The following is a 17,969-nucleotide window of genomic DNA, read 5'->3' on the forward strand; positions in this document are numbered from 1 at the left end:
ACAAAATCCCAGATAAAGTTTTTCGTTTATCTTGTATTAATAGTAATAATCAAACAAAATATCAGACTTGTTCTTATAACAATGTTTCAATTTTACGAGTTTAAATGTATGATAGTATGATATTTACAATGTTATACAAAATATCCATATATTAAATCACAACAATTTCATCTCATTATTTCAGCATTTCCTTAACTTAGGCAGAAGTCATGTACCAGCTCTGTGCTGTCAATTTAAATTATTCCCACTGAAGAGCGTACATAGTATATATAACTATACCCAATAAGGGGACGCTATCATGTCCAATTAGCGGATGCTATCATGTCCAATAAGGGGATGCAATCAAGTCCAATAAACGGATGTTTTCATGATATTCATCAATGGCTGTACTCCACTATATACTCAGGGTAACATTGTGAGGAATCAAAAATGACAAATATAGCTGGATTAGCCATGTTGTCAACACAAGAGTTAAACGGACGTCGTTTTGAATCATCTGGGTCTGATGGAGGTTTGCGTATGTTGGGACTCCCACCACAGCACCGTCCGACTAACACACGAGCCACAAACATGTACTTCTTTGTCGAGTCAATTGTATCTTCAACATCTGTAAAGATGACTTTATTTGTGGAGCTGCTGGCAGAATGGGTTGTCATGGCTGGTTCTGGAGCTGTAGCTAGAATACCGTTGCCATTTGATTGGCCAAATTGTGGAAATGATGATTGAGCAGTGGTGGATCCTTGTCCAAACGCTGGCGCCGTATTGTTATTGCCAAAACTTGGAGTGTTGTTGACGATTGGTCCAAAAGCTGCAGAAGTTACAGTGAAAGGGTTTTGTTGCTGTAACATCTGAATCATATCCTGCCGACTCTGCTGTAACTGCTGCTGTGAATGCTGGGCTGTATTCTGTGAATTATTTATAAATGGATTGATGATGTTCATGGTCTGGTTGTTGCTGCTCTGTAAACCGCTACTCTGTATATCCTGCTGTTGATGCTGTTGTAGCCGCTGAAGCACCTTCTGTCTCCTTTGATTTAACTGCTGCAAGTGCTGATGCATCTGGGCTGCATTCTGTGAAATACCCGTGCCTGCTGGCTTTGGTTGATTGGTAAATGGGTTGCTGCTCTGTATATGTTGCATGTTGAAAGAGGATGGGAGATTCAAAGCCTGGGCGAATTGTGCACTGCTGTGACCTGGAGGTAGGGGTAATGTATTGCCCAACCTCCTATTTGTACCAAAACTAAAACTGAATCCCGATGATGAGGTAGTTCTACTGTATCTGTCGGAGTAGGCAGCTCGCTTGGCAAAGTAGGTTCCTACATAAAGAAAATGAAGACTACATTACTGCTATGCTAAATCCGGACAATTCATCAATACATGGGTTACTTTTAATGCTAGCACTGTTGTCACTGTAATCAATATCTAAAATGTAATAGCAATATGATAATTAAGCAGCCCTAAGGGCCTCTATCGCTCACCTGGTTTATTAAGTAATTATTATAAAAACTCTTACAATTTAAAATAGCAAAATTGACCCTTTTTGCCCCACCATTCGTGCAATTTTGAATCCCAATCCCATAAGGACACTACCATTGCAGGTGCTATTGAATGCTTAGTTTCTGAGAAGTTGTTTTTATGGAAATAGCCAAATTGACACTTTTGGTCCTGCCCCTCAGGCCCACCGGGGGCCAGCCTCACAATTTGTACAATTTTAATTCCCCATCCCATAAGATTGTTGCTAATGCAATATGAGAGCTATCCAATGCATAGTTTCCGAGAAGAGGTCGTTTATATTGAAATAGCCAAATTGACTCTTTCTGCCCTGCCCCTCAGGCCCCCGGGGGCAGTTCAACAATTTGTACACTTTTGAATTTCCACCACAAAAGGATGCTACCATTGCATCATAAGTGCTATCCAATGCTTAGTTTAAAAGAAGTTTTTTTATATTGAAATAGCCAAATTGACTCTTACGGCCCTACCCCTCCGGCCCATCAAGGGCAGCTCAACCATTTGTACAATTTTGAATTCCCACCACAAAAGGATGCTACCATTGCATCACAAGTGCTATCCAATGCTCAATATAAGAGAATAAATCAAATTGACCCTTTAGGCCCCCCAACCCTCAGACCCCAGGGGATCTGCCCAACCATTTCAATCAGTACCCCATAAGAATGCTACCAGTCAAATATCCCATATCTACTGACTGAAGTCAGATTCCCTTTATTTCCTGACCTGGGGGAGTTTTGCACAGTGACTATATCTTTATCCTCACCCCTTTTCCTTTACTATAATGTACATCTGTATTGTGGGTAAACTACCGTCACCTGCATCTAACCTCTACATTGTATTTTGAATCAAATTCCTTCCACAACTATTCCACAACTTAAGTAATGACTAATTCCGCACCTATTGTGTCAACTGAATTGATACATTAAATAAGACCTTGACAAGACTGCTGTTCCATTAAATGTGTAAACCCCTAACCCCCCCCCCCCCCCTTGACCCTCATAACACTGCTGTTTCATTAAATGTGTAAACCCTCACCCTCAACCTTGACAAGATTGCTGTTCCACTAAATGTATAATCCCTCTCCCCTGACCTTGGCAAGACTGCCGTGTCATTAAATGTGCCTCCTGCTCCGACCTTTACAACATTGCTGTTCCATTAAATGTGTATGTCAACCAAAATCTTGACAAGATTGCTGTCTCATTAGATGTGTAACCCCAACCCCCACCCCCACTACTGTTCTGAATGATCATTGCCAAAATAACTTCTATTTGATGTGCATCCCCTGTTCCATTAAATGTTTATCCCCCCCTCCACCAATATCATGATGACTGACCTTGACCGAAGGCTGTTCCGTTTTCCCCACACATCCTCCAGTCCAGCCCTTCCCTACAGATACCATCGAAGGCCCTTATGTTTGTGCCATGGAATAGCTGTTTTTCATTGAGCTGATTTTGTCCAAAATCTTCAACCATATGTTTTCTGGCTCTATGAAAGATAAAAATAATTATGTATGATGTAGTTAAATATCTTTCTCAAAACTGCAAGAATAGTGTGAGGACACTTTACAGCTTCAATAAGGCAACTGTTTTATCAGATTACTTTTCTTTTTCAAATCATTTTTAAATTCTTAGTCACTTATCAGAAGGATTTTTTTTTTTTATTCTTTATTTTTAAAATGGAACATTTTCCAATCCAACTGGTATAAATCAACGAGCTTGCTTCATTCTTACTTTTGAGAACCTACCAAACATAACACAAATCATTCACTTTATAACAGGCAGATAAATGGAATGATTCCCCCTAACTTCAGAGAAACAAGGTCAACGCTGTTTCGGACTTATACCAAACGACCGCCATATTCGAGAATTTGTTAACAAAGTGTGAGGCAACTTGCTGTTCATATTTTTGTTTCAGCAGTTTGAAACCTTCCAGTTATAGCATTGTATGTTATGGACAAAGAGATTAATTTTGATTTGATTGACACATTTCACTTGAGATGTGTGTGAGTGAGTGTTTTGTAAGTAAGTGTGTGGATGTGGTCATCTGCTGATGTATATAGGTTTACAGATGTTTATGGTGTGCACATGTATTTGATGAGTCTGTGTACATGTGTGTGGGTGTTGGATGTGTATAGGTATACATTATACAAATATTCCATAGTAACTGTCCTATAGTTCATAATATTTAACCCGAGGTGGTGGTAATCAACAAATGTTATATTGCACGAGGCCATTTGTTGATTACCATCACCGAGGGGTAAATATTATAAACTAGAGCACAGTAACCATGGAATATTTGTTTTATTACATAATAACCTGGCCAGTTTTCAGTTGAATATCTTTATAAAACTAATACGACAATCACTTAACAAAATCATCAGCACCGTACCATACAGAAAAACTTCCTATCTTATTGAAGATTGACGTATAGCCCACGTAAGTCACGTTGTAACTCCGGTTTGGGTGTCTTATTGTCTGTTTTCACATTATTAGAACTGCATGCAGCCTTTTAATCTATCCCCTTCGTCGTGTCCCTCCTCTACTCGATGAACGTCTACATGACATGCTGGATTCGAGATCTATAAACTTAGCGCGAAATCGAGCGTGAACCTTTTTGAGGTCATAATAACTTAACTCACAGTTACTCTCGATTCCTCTGAAGTTTCTACAAAACTAGACAACAACAGCGAGGTGTTCCTAAAGCCGTGCAATATAACATCTGGAACCGTACAATATAACGTTTCCATGGAAGCATGAAATATAACTTGGAACTGTGCAATATAACAGGGTTTTATTGAATGGTCGGAGTAATAGTTAAAAATATTATATTTCCTCATACATAGATTGGTGTAAACAAATTATGTATAAAAATGTCTATGATATGTGTACTTCTAATGTGTTTGTGTAAATTTGAGAGTAAGCATCTTGAATGAGGGTATGTGAAAAATAACAAATAAATTACAAAAAAAAAACAAAAAAAAACACCTTTTAGGGATCTAATGCCAAAAAAATGGGACCCTAATTATTAATTTTATTCTCTCAAACAACAGTACTATACATTTCGACCAATAATACCTACAGACAAAGTTTTTGCCATCATTTCGACCAATAATACCTACAGACAAAGTTTTTTTGCCATCATTTCGACCAATATACCTACTAGACAAAGTTTTTGCATCATCATTCGACCATTTAATACCTACAGACAAAGTTTTTGCCATCATTTTGACCAATAATACCTACAGACAAGTTTTTGCCATCATTTGACCAATAATACCTACAGACAAGTTTTTGCCATCATTTGACCATATACTAGACAAATTTTGCATCATTGACCAATAATACCTACAGACAAAGTTTTTGCCATCATTTGACCAATAATACCTACAGACAAAGTTTTTGCCATCATTTCGACCAATAATACCTACAGACAAAGTTTTTGCCATCATTTCGACCAATAATACCTACAGACAAAGTTTTTGCCATCATTTCGACCAATAATACCTACAGACAAAGTTTTTGCCATCATTTTGACCAATAATACCTACAGACAAAGTTTCTGCCAAAGTCGAGGATTCTGTACTCTCCTTATCGCGGTGATCGTCTTGGTGGACAAGCTGTCTAAAAATAGTGCCTTGATGTGTTGGTATTCTACACAGTTCTCCTCCAGGGTAACAACTATATAATCCTGGGAACAGAAATAAAAACCCTCATATTTCATCTATAATCCTGGGAACAGAAATAAAAACAATCACATTTCTTCATCACTTTGTAAACAATTACATACATCCTGTATATGGTAATTCATCAAATTTTCCTAAAGAGGAAATTGAATCATCTCTAAGAAATGAATCAGGATGGGGATATCCTCTTGAAATCCCATAACATATAAACATTCCAACATTACTTTCAACTTAATTTTTTTTATATATCTTTGCTAATTGACTAAATGTATTCTTATTACAGAGAAGGTTAAAATCATTTTTTTTTTCTTATTGAAATAGAATCAAGCAGAACAGCTATCTGAATTTGTTTTATTAGCAGTACAAGACAAAATGTGACATAATTAAATTTCATTTCTGTGACCTAAATTTTGATGATGATATTATAGTTATTGCTTCATCCTACTGCTGTTGGAATTATTCAGAATTCATAATATGCAGATTGTCTTCAAGATGAAATAAGAAAACTGCAGGACTGAATTTATAGATGCAGTCATTAAAATTATATTTTTATGGTAGAAGCAGAGTTATCTACCTTGTCACCCTCCACGGGCATTGGGTGCCAGTACGACGGAGGCTCCATAGCTTTACTCTCCGAGTTTTCTTGTAAGAGTGTCGTGAATTGATTACAATCCTCATGGCTCGTTATCAACCACGGTCTCTTACAATAACGACAACTCATCTGTAACACAATAATACACAATAGTCCAGTCATTTTATGGTAAAAATAGGGTTAAAGGCCCACTACCTTTCTGGAGCAAAATATAAAGGTTTCTTATAAAACATTAATAACATCAGAAAATTTATACGGATGGCCTAAGATGAGCTTACAACACCAAACATATGCAAAATTTCCTCTGTAAATTATGATAACAGTGGAAAGTCATTTCGCCGTTTTGCGGTCTGGCACAGTGATAGTCAACTAAAGCGCTGTATTTAGGACAACGGCGAGAAAGATAAGACGACCCGCGTGATGAAAATGAACATTTTGTTTATTTTAATTAAATTGTTCAGAAGGTGAAGAAAATCACACTTATAAAGCTCGAAGTTGATATCATATGTGGTATAGAAGGAAAATTAATTAATTACTTTTGCGACTCTACAAAATTATTGATCTTGTAAGTGTTACATTCACATTTTGAAAATTAAAAGCTATTTCGGAAAGGTAGTGGGCCTTTAACCTCAAACTAATTGCAAAAGAATTTCTTTTCAGGTTATTAATATCTGTTAGATGTCTTGTTGAGCAAAATTTTCATAATGATTGGAGGCAAATAATCAAAATGCTTAAAAACTAAAATTCCCATTTTTGTTCTTTGAAGATTTTTCTCAATCAAAAACAGGAGCAGACGAATTAGTATTTTGATCAGTTTTTAAAGTTAATTACATTACACCCTTTCAATTAATAAAAACTTTGGGCATCTTTTTGTACTTTAAGATAAAAATATCAAAAGTATTTTTTTTTTTTTTTTTTTTAAGAATTAAACAATTTTTAAAGGGCCATTAAAAAAGAAATCTAAAAACATTTTCTGGAACTTAGGGGCCATTTTCAAAATTTAGGATCAATGGCCAAAGGCCCACCCTCCTCCAAAATGATTCCAGCAATAATCCAGGAAACGTCTTTATAATTCTTTGTTAATGGCTTTTTAAAAATTGTCCAATTCTTTAAAAATGACCCATACATTTTTTCAGCCAAAATGATCCCTGAAGTTCTGTCAACATTCTAATCAACTAGAGTTAGAGTACCCATCATGGGGGGGGGGGGGGGTAATTAAACAAAGGGAAGTAACTCTAATAGGAAGGGAAGTAACTCTGACAGGAAGGGAAAGTTAACTCTGACAGAACAACATTCTAATCAATTCTCTAGGATTCATTAAATACCCATTATGGGGGATCCCTCTGACAGGAAAGAAATCTAAAAACATTTTCTGGAACTTAGGGGCCATTTTCAAAATTTAGGATCAATGGCCAAAGGCCCACCCTCCTCCAAAATGATTCCAGCTATAATCCAGGAAACGTCTTTATAATTCTTTGTTAAATGGCTTTTTAAAAATTGTCCAATTCTTGAAAATGACCCATGCATTTTTTCAGCCAAAATGATCCCTGAAGTTCTGTCAACATTCTAATCAACCAGAGTTAGAGTACCCATCATCAATTAAACAAAGGGAAGTAACTCTAATAGGAAGGGAAGTAACTCTGACAGGAAGGGAAGTAACTCTGACAGGAACAACATTCTAATCAATTCTCTAGGATTCATTAAATACCCATTATGGGGGCAATTAAACAAACGGTAAAAACTCTAATAAGAAGGGAAGTAACTCTAACAAGAAGAGAGGTAGCTCTGATAAGAAGTGAAGTACGTCCAACAGGAATGAATGTAACAGGAAGGGAAGTAACTCCGAGAGGAAGGGAAGTAACTCCGACTGGAAGAGAAGTGACTCCGACAGGAAGGGAAGTAACTCTGACAGGAAGAGAAGTAACTCTGACAGGAAGGGAAGTAACTCTGACAGGAAGGGAAGTAACTCTTGACAGGAAGGGAAGTAACTCTGACAGGAAGGGAAGTAACTCTGAAAGGAAGGGAAGTAACTCTGAAAGGAATGGAAGTAACTCCAAAAGGAAAGGAAGTAACTCTGATAGGAAGGCAAGTAACTCTGACAGGAAGGGAAGTAACTCTGACTGGAAGGGAAGTAACTCTGACAGGAAGAGAAGTAACTCTCTGACAGGAAGAGAAGTAACTCTGACAGGAAGAAGAAGTAACTCTTGACAGGAAGAGAAGTAACTCTGACAGGAAGGGAAGTAACTCGACAAGGAGTAATCTGACAGGAAGGGAAGTAACTCGACAGGAAGAGAAAACTCGACAAGGAAGGAAGTAACTCTGACAGGAAGGGAAGTAACTCCGACAGGAAGGGAAGTAACTCTGACAGGAAGGGAAGTAACTCCAACAGGAAGAGAAGTAACTCTGACAGGAAGAGAAGTAACTCCGACTGGAAGGAGAAGTGACTCGACAGGAAGGGAAGTAACTCTGACAGGAAGGGAAGTAACTCCAACAGGAAGGAAAGGGAAGTAACTCTGACAGGAAGGGAAGTAACTCCGACAGGAAGAGAAGAACTCGACAGGAAGAAGTAACTCCGACAGGAAGGGAAGTAACTCTGACAGGAAGGGAAGTAACTCCGACAGAAAGGGAAGTAACTCCGAGAGGAAGGGAAGTAACTCCGACAGGAAGAGAAGTAACTCCGACAGGAAGAGAAGTAACTCTGACAGGAAAAGAAGTAACTCCGACAGGAAGGGAAGTAACTCCGACAGAAGAAGGGAAGTAACTCCGACAGGAAGAGAAGTAACTCCGACAGGAAGAGAAGTAACTCTGACAGGAAGGGAAGTAACTTTGACAGGAAGGGAAGTAACTCCGACAGAAAGGGAAGTAACTCCGAGAGGAAGGGAAGTAACTCCGAAAGGAAGGGAAGTAACTCCGACAGGAACAGAAGTAACTGCAAAAGGAAAGGAAGTAACTCTGATAGGAAGGCAAGTATTTTTGACAGGAAGGCAAGTAACTTTGATAGAATGATACACAAAAGCCACTGTTGACCTATGTTGACCTCATAAAATCCTCTCCACATTTGGCAACTGTCATTTTGTCTTTATTAAGATACAATAACCTAAAGAAGACTCAACCTATGTTTTGATGGGTACGTATTGATAATGACATCATATATTTGCATTATACTACATGTACCAAGTGAATTGAGAAACAACACAAGTTTCGCTCAAAGACACAAAATAATGACATCCCAATTGGTACCGTGGCTGCAATGGCTTGTAATGCTGTAATATGCATATATAGATAAAAACTTACATTGTTACAGTTAGGACACTTAAATTCCTTGATACCAGCATCCATTACCACCGGGAAACAGCAGTTTGGACATCTGTAAATAAATGTTCAGAAAATCTAATCAATCACTAGACAAAATATAACTGAATATCCAGATTGTGAGAAGGATTTAATAAGGTGGATTTTCATATTTCAATATTTAAGCATCAAATACATATGATCAAATGGTTAAAGCGTCCATAAAATTCACTGCTAAGCTTTCTGAGTATGATAATGAAGAATTTGCCAGATATTGGTCTATGTTTTTTCCATGGTAACTCTGTCTATAGGACAATGATTACAGGATAAGTGAAATCTGTAGTTAATTACGAATACTTACGTAACTAGGTCCTCCATTTTGGTGATTGATTCCATGGTTTGTTTGAGTAGCTTTTCCTCCAACAGTTCTATGATCAAATTTGGCAAAACCTTCTTTGCCTGGCCTGTAAAAAAAATGAGACGCTTTATTAAATTTTTCGCAAAGAAATCTAACGTTTGTGGTGATAATGTGGTATTTATATAATCACACTTTCCACCTCATTCAATGAAATATAACTGTTATTCATCAAGAAACAAGGTATATCCTCTATAGGTCATAGGTCAACTTATTGATAAATTTAAGTTTTGTCTTGGCCCATGAAACCTCACATAAGATAATACTCACTTTCTGGTACTGTACTCGTACAATTTTCTGTTGTACACTTAATCTGAGCCTACAACAAATGAAATATGTACAGAGCATGTATCACTGTCAATAGAGACTAATTTATGGTACCTATAAGCGCCCAGGGTGTTTAAAAACTTGAAAAAAATGTGTGAAAACTTAAGGTGCTTATAAGATGAAATTATAGCAAACCTATACAGTTTTAATAGTTTTAGTCTTATGCCTGAGCAATTGAAAAGAGGCCTTAACAAGGGGAGGGGCGCTTATGTAATTTCAATTTGATGTAGACCCTATTGTTAATTTCCATGTATATATTAAATGACAATAGGGAAGAAAGTGGACAAACATAGGTAATTATAACAATTTAACATGCAACCCGCATTGGTGTTGTTGGAGTACACCTATCACATGTATTTTAGCCAATTCAACTTGTCTTCTTCCGAGGTGAAACATTGTTTGAATGATGGACATTTGCAACAGCGTTGGCATATTTCTGCCTAAATTTCATTTGAATGATTTTTCAGGATAAAAAAGTATATATGGTCAGGATTTTGATATAAAAATATGAAAATTTAAGCTGTATTTTTTGGCTCGCATCAGAAAGAAAAAAGTGGCTCTTTCATATCCTTCGCCAAAATATTTTCAGACACTGGCCACATATATATGCACTTCCTCCCCATGAAGCAGATATTCAATTCACATGATATGTATTCATTGCTTTAATCTCAGGATAGTTATTCTGTATTTGCATATTACAGAGTTATCTGCCCTTGCGGGTAGGTGTTGATTGTGGTATCATGTGTTTGTAAACATTACGTCATTTTTCAGAGAAAATGACGTTAATTGCACCTACAATATAATGATGTCACAATAGATACCTAACTGCAAGGGAGCTTACTTTGTAATATGCAAAGATGGAATATTGTAATTTGACTTTGAGTATATACATATTTTTCAATTCCTCAACAATTTCAAAATAACCAGGTTCTAAATTGTACATGCATACCTCCTGACTATCGGGTGAGAGGACCTCCTTTACACCTTTCTCTACACATGTATTACAAATCAGGTGGCCATCGCAACACTGCACAACCATATCCGAATTTCGAGTCATCTTACATGACTCACAGGTCAGCGAAGATGGTGATTCTTCTGTAATTAAAGCATACACTGAGTCATATTGTTTAACAAGATTTCAAAAGCAGAGAAAGTAGAATCATAGGGATCTAAGCTTTCCACCCTTTTAGTTTACATATATGTACTATATGTAGAGCATGATTTTTACCAATTTTTTTATCTAGACCTCTTTAACGTCTAAAAATGGTCTTAGGGCACTCTGGTGGGTCCATAATTATGTAAACTGTAACTCATTCTCAGATTCCTGTGAGTAGAATATGTATTTAGGCATAACTGTATCCTTTGGAGTGTTCATGGTGACGTGAAGGTCATCTCTGTTTTTTCATTCATATCTTTTTTTTTTTATATTTTGATTGTAGAAGATATTTAAGATACAATGTTTACATTTTGTCCACCATATGACCACAAGCCCTCTGGGTCACAAATTGAAAATTCACGTGAGGCAGTTGACGGTGTACTCTGGTAAACTGTGGTTTTTCTCTGGGAACTCCGGCTTTCTTCCTTTTACTAAAACCTGTCACATCCATAAATGACCCTGGCTGATATTACAGCAAAAGCGAAAATGCATTCTTCAGTATTTTAGAAAGGGTGAGAGGAAAAGTTTTAAAAATTGTACCAGTTCAAGGATCAATCTAGCTCTGATTTTTCACCGTTCATGGGTAAATTTCCCATCAAGGAATGAATTCCCCTCTGGCCTAAAATTCCCCTGAAGATTTAAAAATTCCCCATTTGGAGCCAAGAAATGACCGTTTTTGTAACACAATTTCCCCTGTGACTTCCTTTTCATTAAAGACTTTTGTTTGCAAATTTCTTCATATTTATGTTACAGTGACTGCATATTTTATGATAAACTCAAATTTTTCATTATTGAGCTTAAAATTTTGCTTTACTAAATCTAAAAATAAAATTGGTTGTTTTACATTACTTTTTCGTCAAAATGAATATAATTTCGGACAAAAATAAGAAGATTCAAATTCCCCTTTATTTCGCCAAACTTTTCCCCTATTTTGAAAAAGGGTACCGTTAGTTTCCCCCAAAACCTAGATTGATCCCTGCAGTTTGAAGTAAAAGATATATGGTACATGTCAAGGTGTCAAAAATATACCTATCATCACATACCATTATTGGTAACGGTATCCATAGATTCATCAACATTGTTTGGAACATCTTCATCATCTTCTGATAACTCCTGGCATTCGTCAAGGACATTTCGAATCGGCTAAGTAGAAAAATATCAAATAAATCAAGGATCTATCATAGATCACTGATAATGGAAATTATGATTCTGAAACAGACTCAGTTACAAATCAAATAAAAAACATGTTTGAAATAGCCTTGTATATTGATTGACATTCATAAATTACTGTAAAATATACAATATATATGTATTCTTGTAACAATATTATAAATTAATAATAATTTTAATTTAATCTTAAAGGCCCCACTATCTTTCCGAAACGGCTTTTAATTTTCAAAATGGAAATGTAAACGAGATAACATTCATAAATTACAGAAAATATACAATATATATGTATTCTTGTAACAATATTACACATAAATAATAATTTTAATTTAATCTTAAAGGCCCACAATCTTTCCGAAACGGCTTTTAATTCTCAAAATGGAAATGGAAACGAGATTATTATAATAATTTTGTAGAGTCGCAAAAGTTATTACCATAATTATTTAATGCTACACTTATCATCAACTTCTGAACAATTTAATTGAAATAAATCAAATCTGAAAATTCCTAATCATAATGCATGTCATCTTATGTTTCCTGGCGTTGTCCTAATTGCAGTACGTTAGTCGACTATCACTGCGCCAGATTGCGAAACAGCAAAATGAATCTTCACTTAATAACATAGATTATGGAGGGAATCTTGCATTTATTTAGTGTTGTAACCTCATCTTAGGCCATCAATATATGTTTTTTTATGTGATAGTTGCATGTTTAAAATTTGTTCTAAAAACACCAAAATTAAATACTCATAATCATTGTAAACATTATCAGTTAGATTACACGTCTACTTTAAATACTTATGAAGAATGGAAGCCATACTGTGGACATTCGGTAATGATTTTACTCATGTACTCATTTTTTATCTTTAGTCAACTTATCATTAACATGAAATTAGTTAGAATTATTTTCTCTCTGTCTTAATTTTATATTCAAAATTCAGCCTTCTAGTGTATTTTATCATATTTTATGTCAAAATTATGTAGAGAGTAAATAATTTTGGAGAAAAATTGCGATCCACGAATATTAGGAGTAATGAATATTCATATCAGATCTTTCTTAAAGATTCGCAATTATTCAAGTACATGAATACTCATTGCAGCCCTATTATATATACATTTCAGTATGCATACAATGTATGATTCTATTAATAAAAATAATCACCTTTTTCTGAATGGCCGCTTTCCCTTTTCCTTTTGGTCCACTTGTATAGTTCGATTTTTTACCATAAAGTCTTATAGGAGGGCCAGAATCAGTCTCTGTTCGTCCTCCATCAGATTGGTCTGGTGTTTTGATTTTGTTGTTGCCAAGGGCAACTATTATGTCAGGGTCCTTGCTTCCTGGTTCAGGAGCAGCCTCTTTCTGAGATGATTTTGGATACAGTCCATCGGCCATGCTATTTGCTAGATTATCTAAGAAAAATGTCTTCCCTTGTAGAATGGCCGATTGTCCCAATTCTATTCTCTGTTTTACCCACTTTCTACAAGCATCTGGAAACAACTCAATCTAAAAAATAAAATCAGTAAATTGAAATTTTGGCAAATATTAATATTGCTGAACTCTTCAATAAATTCAATCTTGGTGGAATATCAGCTAATTTGACTTTTTTTTCAAATATTGGTACATGTACAATATTGCAAATTGGTTTGGTAACCATTTGTGCCTTAACATGAATAGTCGGGCATTGAAACCAGTTTAAATGTGTTTGTTGGCCTTCCAAAAGTCCTTATATATCCAAACGACGGTCAAGTTCTGTTACATTGTTCAGTTTTGACCTTTGAAATTATGGAAAAGCCCCATGTAAATTTAGCACAGTTCTAAACATTAATTCTGAAATCGAGGCTGCGTGTCAACACGGACAAAGCCAGCTGGGAGAACATTATAGGATTCCTATAGTATAAATTAATTTTATTGCAATGTCGCATGCAGAGCAATTTTAGTGAGAAGTTTTATTTTTCTATTTCATAGGAAATTATACTGGATATATCAACACCATTTTATCGACTTTATCTTTCCTTTGCCCTCCTATTCACTTTAAGTTTGTGAGATCTCATCAAATTTTTATTTTTCGAAAAATGTTGGAAAAAAAAAATCCATTGACAATGAGCAGACTTAAGAAACGCAGGATAAATTATAACTTAAGTATATATAAGTAAAATTTATGAAAATAAAATGACACAAAAAGCATCAGGCATAGATATATAGCAGAATCTTACAACTCTAAATTGCAACATTAATCTAATTGCAATATATATAGTGGTTAGACATAAAAACATAAAATCAAGTTGCTATGAAAATAAGTTTGTTTTCAGCGTATTGATTTACAGTGATTATTATATTCAGTGTTACCTCTCTATAAAGACCATCCAAGAAAAAAAATGGCCTTTATAGCCAGGTGGGCTTTACACACACATGTACAGGGCAAATTTTGTTGAAATTGACCATTTACGACCCTGAGAAAGTGATCTTATTAGGCAGGTGGTCTTTATACAGAGGTTTGATTGTATATATAATAATAAATATAGACCAATAGTTGTAAACTCATGCCATGCCCCTGTGTTGGACGTCACAAGTACAGATATATATACGTACCACTTTGTCAATATACTCGTTGATGGTGGTATCCTGTCCCGCGGAGTCGCCTTTCTCTAATGTCAAACTGACGGCTGGAGACAGGTTTGCTGTTGATTCGGAATGCTTTCCTGCTCCTTTCTTTAGAGGTGATCTATAAAACTTAAGTTTCAATGGAGCAGTGCTCTTAGTTTGGAAGTTATTGCACTGCCCTGAATCACCATCTGCAAATTCATTTTGGATCCGACTCACTTTGAACGGAGGTTCTGTTATTGTTTGTGATTTAGTTTGTTTACTTTCTTTGTTTACCTGAGAAGAAGCACCGTCATCGCTTACATCACTTATAACGATGGGCGAGTCAGAATTGGATTTCCTTTTTGCTACAATCTTTGGTCTGTCAGGGCTAGGACTATACTGGACTGATCTAGAAGGACCAGCATCACTAGTACTGTCGTCACATCTATGATATGACCTCTTTATTTTTAAGCGTGGACCCGACACCTTCTTAGGTGAACTTTGAATTTCTATTGCTGAATCTGAGGAATCACTGTCAACATAATCCTCTAATTCTTCATCCTCATTTGAAGTTGCTGAAGGCACGGGAGTTGAGTGAGGACGAATTGAGACAGTAATACTTGAGCTTGGCTTTGGTTGCTGTAATTGCACCCGATTCTGTTCACTTTGACTACGATATCCATTTTGACAATTACTTGTTGAAACTTTCTCAGGTTTTGGTCCGATTCCTATACTATACAGATCACCAGCACTCCACTTTGACCGATTCCCTGATGAGGTACATGCAGTGTCTTTCTGCGTCTGAGCAGATGCAATAAAGATATCTGCCTCTGCACTTTGTTGTCCTTCACCATTGCAAGCACAGGCTGTTTTATCATTTTCAGGTTCAGCGAGTGGTCTTTCATCATACTCATCTTCATCGTAGGATGATGGTCCACTGTCGTCTACATTATCAGTTTTCTGTGATGATTGGGAAATTATGGCAGTAATTTTGGAATCCCATAATGCCTCTGTCCTTTCCTCTAAAAGGTCAAGGTCATCATCCTCATCACTCATGTTTAGATGGTGTGGATATATATATGATGGCTTCAATTATGGAGCTCTGTAAACATAGAAATTTAAAGTTAAAGAAACTTTTGGGAAATTTGCTATTTTAACATTTTCCTCAATAATATATTCATTATATTCCTAAAAGAACATTACATATATTTTGATGTGTGTGAACCCTAGTTAATCTTAACAAACATGATACATACTGGTTTCCTACAGCTATACCTATCACTGGATTTAACATGTGAGGGCTCACTACATTGCATTCTTTGAAAATATCAGAAAGGGGGAAGTAACTATGTATGATTACCCGTAGGATTTACTTATTATAAGGGAACATAATTATGGCTACCTGGGGGATTACAGATAAGGGGAAGTAACTATGGTTACCAGTGAGTTTACAGATAAGGTGAAGTAACTATGGTTACCTGGGGGTTAACAGATAAAAGGAAGTAACTATGGTTACCTGGGGGTTAACAGATAAAAGGAAGTAACTATGGCTACCTGTGGGGGTTTACAGATAAAGGGAAGTAACTATGGTTACCTGGGGGTTTACAGATAAAAGGAAGTAACTATGGTTACCTGTGGGTTTACAGATAAGGGGAAGTAACTATGGCTACCTGTGGGGGTTTACAGATAAAGGGAAGTAACTATGGCTACCTGTGGGGGTTTACAGATAAAGGGAAGTAACTATGGTTACCTGGGGGTTTACAGATAAAAGGAAGTAACTATGGTTACCTGTGGGTTTACAGATAAGGGGAAGTAAATATGGCTACCTGTGGAATTTACAGATAAGGGGAAGTAACTATGGCTACCTGTGGGGTTTACAAACTAAGAGTTAAAAAAAGGGATTATCTATAATTAACTATGATATTGTTGCTGTGTGTGACAGAAATGAATTTTCAAAGGTAAAGACGTCATAATTATTTTTTCTATGTAGATCTAGAGCCCAGTATTGGCATGTATCTGGTGAATATCGACTCAGCCCTGGGATTAAGATCATTTATACAAGTGTGCAGAATTTACAATAAATTTAATTCCCGCCTCTGCCAGGGATCAAACTCGGGACCTCTGTATTACTAGTCTGACGCCCAACCGATCGTGCTTAAGAGAAGTTCTCTCTAGCTGAGTGATATATTGCGGCTAGTATTGACCAGGGTTACATACTTCCCCTCCAGAAATCAACTCGTCCTTGAGTTTCCAGGGGTCACAACGGTTCCTTTGTAGGTATCATTCACTATCATTCTTGAGTCCCTACATTGGCGCCAATGTAACAGGGTGCAGGATTTGCGAAATTTAATATCTGGCTCTGCCAGGGATCGAACTTGGGACCTCTGGATTACTAGTCTGACACTCAAACGATTTAGCTAAAGAGAATTTCTCACTAACACAGTGATATATTGCGGCTAGTATTGAGAAGGGTTGCATAAGTGACAATAACTCCTGGAAATCAAGGATGCATTTGGTAGGAATTGCGAAACTGATCTGTAATATATGCATTGATTGACACTTTGAAAATCTAAAAGTTATTTCTGTCATTATAAATCAGAACTCATAGTGCATTAGCACATAGTTTAATTGTATTTTACAGTTTAAAGCAAATTAAAACCACTTATAAATTATGTTATGAATTAATAAATATGTGCAATAATAACAATCAACTTCCATACCTTATTTTCATAATGTCACAACACGGACATGCACGTTACTAAAATTAGACCAGGTACTTTCCACATTGAAAGAGTCAACACTGACAAGTAGTTTGGTGTATTCACTATTCAAAACAAAATATTAACTATTCAATTTAGTAATTATCTAAACATATCGGTATCATAATGATCAAAACAAACGATGTGTATGTGTATTTTACATTAGTACATGTATATGGCTCAGGAAATTTTGTATTAGAAACTAGCGGGTGAACAACTAAGCCTACTGTACAGTTGTATCTGTGTATAAATAATGTTATGTCTATTAACTTCATTTGAATCATTTAGTTAGATTTATTTTTCACTTGATCTCAATACATAAAAGGAGTATTTTCATTAAAACTATGGATGACTATAATATATTCACACATGTCATTAATTTACCTTCTTTAAGTGGAAAGATATGCATCCGTGATTTCAGACTTCTGTCAGTAAGCAAAACCAAAAGCGGAAGTGTATTGTGCAATCCTACATTACACGCGCGCGTAG

At 36.1% G+C, this 17,969-nt stretch overlaps 1 protein-coding gene and 1 long non-coding RNA gene across 3 annotated transcripts; both read right to left on the reverse strand.

Annotated features, from left to right (window-relative positions):
- Positions 1-13: 13 nt before the first annotated feature.
- LOC138330304 (uncharacterized) lies at positions 14-17,963 on the reverse strand. Of its 2 annotated transcripts, XM_069277806.1 has the most exons (13): positions 17,865-17,922; positions 17,442-17,545; positions 14,728-15,823; positions 13,300-13,641; positions 12,015-12,114; positions 10,765-10,910; positions 9,759-9,807; positions 9,435-9,537; positions 9,077-9,149; positions 5,765-5,911; positions 5,056-5,195; positions 2,842-2,993; positions 14-1,315 (listed from the first exon to the last, which is right to left on the reverse strand). In XM_069277806.1, exons 3-13 carry the CDS (start codon positions 15,775-15,777, stop codon positions 378-380), a joined length of 3,240 nt encoding a protein of 1,079 aa, XP_069133907.1. In that variant the 5' UTR covers positions 15,778-15,823; positions 17,442-17,545; positions 17,865-17,922; the 3' UTR covers positions 14-377. The 2 variants fall into 2 exon arrangements, with proteins under 2 accessions (XP_069133907.1, XP_069133906.1); XM_069277805.1 differs by lacking the exon at positions 17,442-17,545 and having other exon boundaries at positions 17,865-17,963.
- Positions 4,490-5,044, reverse strand: LOC138330308 (uncharacterized). Its single transcript, XR_011209553.1, has 2 exons — positions 4,853-5,044; positions 4,490-4,622 (listed from the first exon to the last, which is right to left on the reverse strand). It is a non-coding gene; the product is annotated as an uncharacterized lncRNA (long non-coding RNA).
- Positions 17,964-17,969: the final 6 nt, after the last annotated feature.

Source organism: Argopecten irradians, chromosome 8 (assembly GCF_041381155.1).
Source record: "Argopecten irradians isolate NY chromosome 8, Ai_NY, whole genome shotgun sequence".
In the NCBI taxonomy this organism is placed as follows: Eukaryota; Metazoa; Mollusca; class Bivalvia; order Pectinida; family Pectinidae; genus Argopecten; species Argopecten irradians.

Excerpts from the sequence above, each read along its gene's own strand:
- LOC138330304 (XM_069277805.1), bottom strand. The coding sequence starts at position 15,777 with ATGAGTGATGAGGATGATGACCTTGACCTTTTAGAGGAAAGGACAGAG. Across the intron at positions 9,808-10,764 it reads TCTCACCCGATAGTCAGGAG|GCTCAGATTAAGTGTACAAC; the intron begins GTATGCATGTAC and ends CATTTGTTGTAG. Across the intron at positions 9,150-9,434 it reads AAAATGGAGGACCTAGTTAC|ATGTCCAAACTGCTGTTTCC; the intron begins GTAAGTATTCGT and ends ATTTATTTACAG.